The sequence below is a fragment of the Poecilia formosa genome, unplaced genomic scaffold (assembly GCF_000485575.1).
Source record: "Poecilia formosa unplaced genomic scaffold, Poecilia_formosa-5.1.2 Scaffold611, whole genome shotgun sequence".
NCBI lineage: Eukaryota > Metazoa > Chordata > Actinopteri > Cyprinodontiformes > Poeciliidae > Poecilia > Poecilia formosa.
Genome location: NW_006800550.1, coordinates 128,756 through 131,582, shown reverse-complemented (window position 1 = coordinate 131,582; position 2,827 = coordinate 128,756). Strand labels below are relative to the sequence as shown.

The following is a 2,827-nucleotide window of genomic DNA, read 5'->3' as shown; positions in this document are numbered from 1 at the left end:
AGCTCCACAACGCGCCTCTGCATTCGCTACAAGTTATTCCTGCGGTTCACATTGAGCTGCGCAACCAGAGCTAACGCGGCGGGCTTTAAACTCTTCCCTAGAGTTCTCCAAAGGATCATAATTCCTCACAGTAAGTTGATGTAAATATCCATACAGGTCAGCCTGTGTCCAGTTTGAGTGAAAGGAGGCACGCTGAGGTAAAGCAGCGGCAACGCGCGAGGCAAAGCGCAGAGGCAAAGCGCAGAGGCACCAGCTGTGTGATTAGTTCGCGCGCTGTCAGCTTTAAATGCATAAACTATAAACTTATCTATTATTAACATATCCTTAAGGATATATCTGCTCTGCTAGTGAAATGCTCAGAGCAACAGAGACGCTTGCAGCCTGGCTTTTTTTAAAAAAAAAAATTTTTCCCCTTGAAACGTAAACAAGCAACGCTTAGCCTGGCAGCGAGGCTAGTAAAGCATGGCGTGCCGCCAGGCTTATAATACACTGGGGGAAACCCTGGGTTTTGTTTAGAAATGTGTAGATAAACTCCAGAACAAAAGCCAAAAATCTGGTGTAGATGCTGCTGAAGCTGGTAAGATGGAGTCATTATCCACATTGAAACATGTTGGTACCAACTTGAGCTAAATGGCCGTCAAGCGAGGAATAAGTCTTTAATTGAAAATGTAAAGACAGATTGCAGTTTGCAAAGGCACACAGGGACAAAGATCTTCATTTTTGGGCACATTTTTGAGTTTGAACTGAAGTAACTTAAAGACAGCAAAATCAATGTTGTAATGTGGCCATCACAAAACCCTGATATTAATCCTATGGAGAGTTTGTGGGAGATCTGAAAAGGTGTGTGTGATTGAGGCTGAGTTGACCTGCTAATCTGACTGAGCTACACTTGTTCTGTGAGGAGGAATGGACCAGAACTCCAACAAACTATCATGAGAAGCTTGTGAAAGGAAATCCAAAATCTGTCATACATTTTAGAAGACAATTATCCCTTCATGACCAAATGTTTATAAACTTCTGAATGAAACAAAAGTCATAAAAAATGTTCTAGCAAAAATATTCAGACATTTAGCAAATATAAATAATTTTGATAATTTTAGCTATCCTAAAGAGCAGAAGTTTGGTCTGATTTAACTTCTGATGAAGTTAAATCAGACCAAATTTTTTTTTTCTTTTTCTTTGGTGTATGTAAACATTTGGTTTCAACTGTATTATTATGTTATTCATCCATGACAAAGGGGTCCAGGGTTTGACTCCCAATCAGGTTTTCCCCCTTTTTCTTCCTGCCCCTCTTTTTAGTGTGAAAAAAAATATCAGTAGTAATAATTACAATGAGACTGTTTCAGTGAGTTGTATTAATTCAGTCTAATTAGTCATATTAACCTGTGACAGACTGGCGACCTGTACAGGGTGTACCCTGCCTCTTGCCCGGAACGTTAGCTGGAGATAGGTGCCAGCAACCCTCCTGACCCCACTAGGGACAAGGGTGTATAGAAAATGGATGGATGGATAGTCATATTAACTGTAAGAAGTTAGGGTACATTGCTAAGATATAAACTATGGGGTTTGAAGCTTAAACTAAAATAGAGGTGTATAGTTTGTGAACAGTTTGTAAGAATTATTTCTGATGGTTACTTTTTGACGTGTGCAGTTTGAGGCAGAGTACCGTCGCTTTGGTCTGAAGAGGAATGGATTTGGTGGCTTCCAAGAGTTCTACCACCTCCTCCAAAACATCCATCACATCCACGGTGTGGAGGTGCTGCTGGAATATGCTGACATCCATGGAGATCTCCTCCCAATCAACAATGATGAAAACTTCCACAAAGCTGTTTCTTCAGCCAATCCAGTGCTGCGGATTATTATAACAAAGAAAGGTAAGAGTCATAAAGGTGAGATGATTTAGGGTAAATATTTTACTCTCATTTATCTCAGCTGCATTTGGATTCAGTTTTTAAAAGCACTGCATTGTTTCATTTAACTTCATTTTGCTGCTGTGCCCCTGCCTCTGTCATAATTCATGATGTAATGATGTTAATCTGCTGCTCAGCAGATGGTATTGTTTCAAATTACACTCAGCTGCCAGCTTAATCAGATTTACTCTGAGGTCTGGTAGAGGAAGGATTAAAGGGAAAGTAAAATGGAGGGTCAAGACAAAAAGAACAAGTGAAAACGAAATACACATTTGGCAAACTTTGCTTCAGGATTACCCAGTGAGGAAGTGAGTCAGATCTCAGAGTGATCACTCTAGAACTATCCCTTATTCCACTCCTCATTTAGAAGGTCAGTTTCAAATCAAATTTACTGACCTCATTACCTTATCTTTCAAACTACCGTATTTTCCGGACTATAAGGCGCACCTAAAAGCCTTAAATTTTCTCAAAAATCAGCAGTGCACCTTATAATCTGGTGCGCCTTATGTGTGGACTGAATTCCAAAATCTGTCCCTGACACAGAGACGTAAAGTGTACAGTACGTACGCTGGCAGTGATAAACCAATCAGAGGACATTACGTAATACGTAAAGTACGTACGCCAGCAGCAATAAACCAGTCAGAGAATTGTTGTCCGAGTTCTGCAGCATACGCCTCTGGTAAAAACCAGATAGGTTTTTCCACACATCACCGTCCCTGTTCATCTGCGACTCCATGCGCGCCCATCTCACTGCTACTGTGAAAAAGGAAGTGAACAAACTAATTCAGAGTTTGCTGTCATTCCGGGAGGATTAACAAAAGAACTCCAACCGCTGGACATTGGTGTAAACAGGGCGTTCAAAAAGAAGTTACAAGCGGCGTGGGAGCGATGGATGACAGACAGCAAACACACGTTTA

At 41.0% G+C, this 2,827-nt stretch overlaps 1 protein-coding gene across 3 annotated transcripts in view; it reads left to right on the top strand.

The window, feature by feature from the left end:
* Window positions 1-2,827, top strand: part of pard6a (par-6 family cell polarity regulator alpha) — a 46,797-nt gene that overhangs the window by 5,292 nt on the left and 38,678 nt on the right. For all 3 annotated transcript variants that reach the window (XM_007541485.2, XM_007541483.2, XM_007541482.2), the window contains one exon: window positions 1,652-1,874. In XM_007541485.2, coding sequence (XP_007541547.1) covers window positions 1,652-1,874 — 223 coding nt within the window. The remainder of the gene's footprint in view (window positions 1-1,651; window positions 1,875-2,827) is intronic.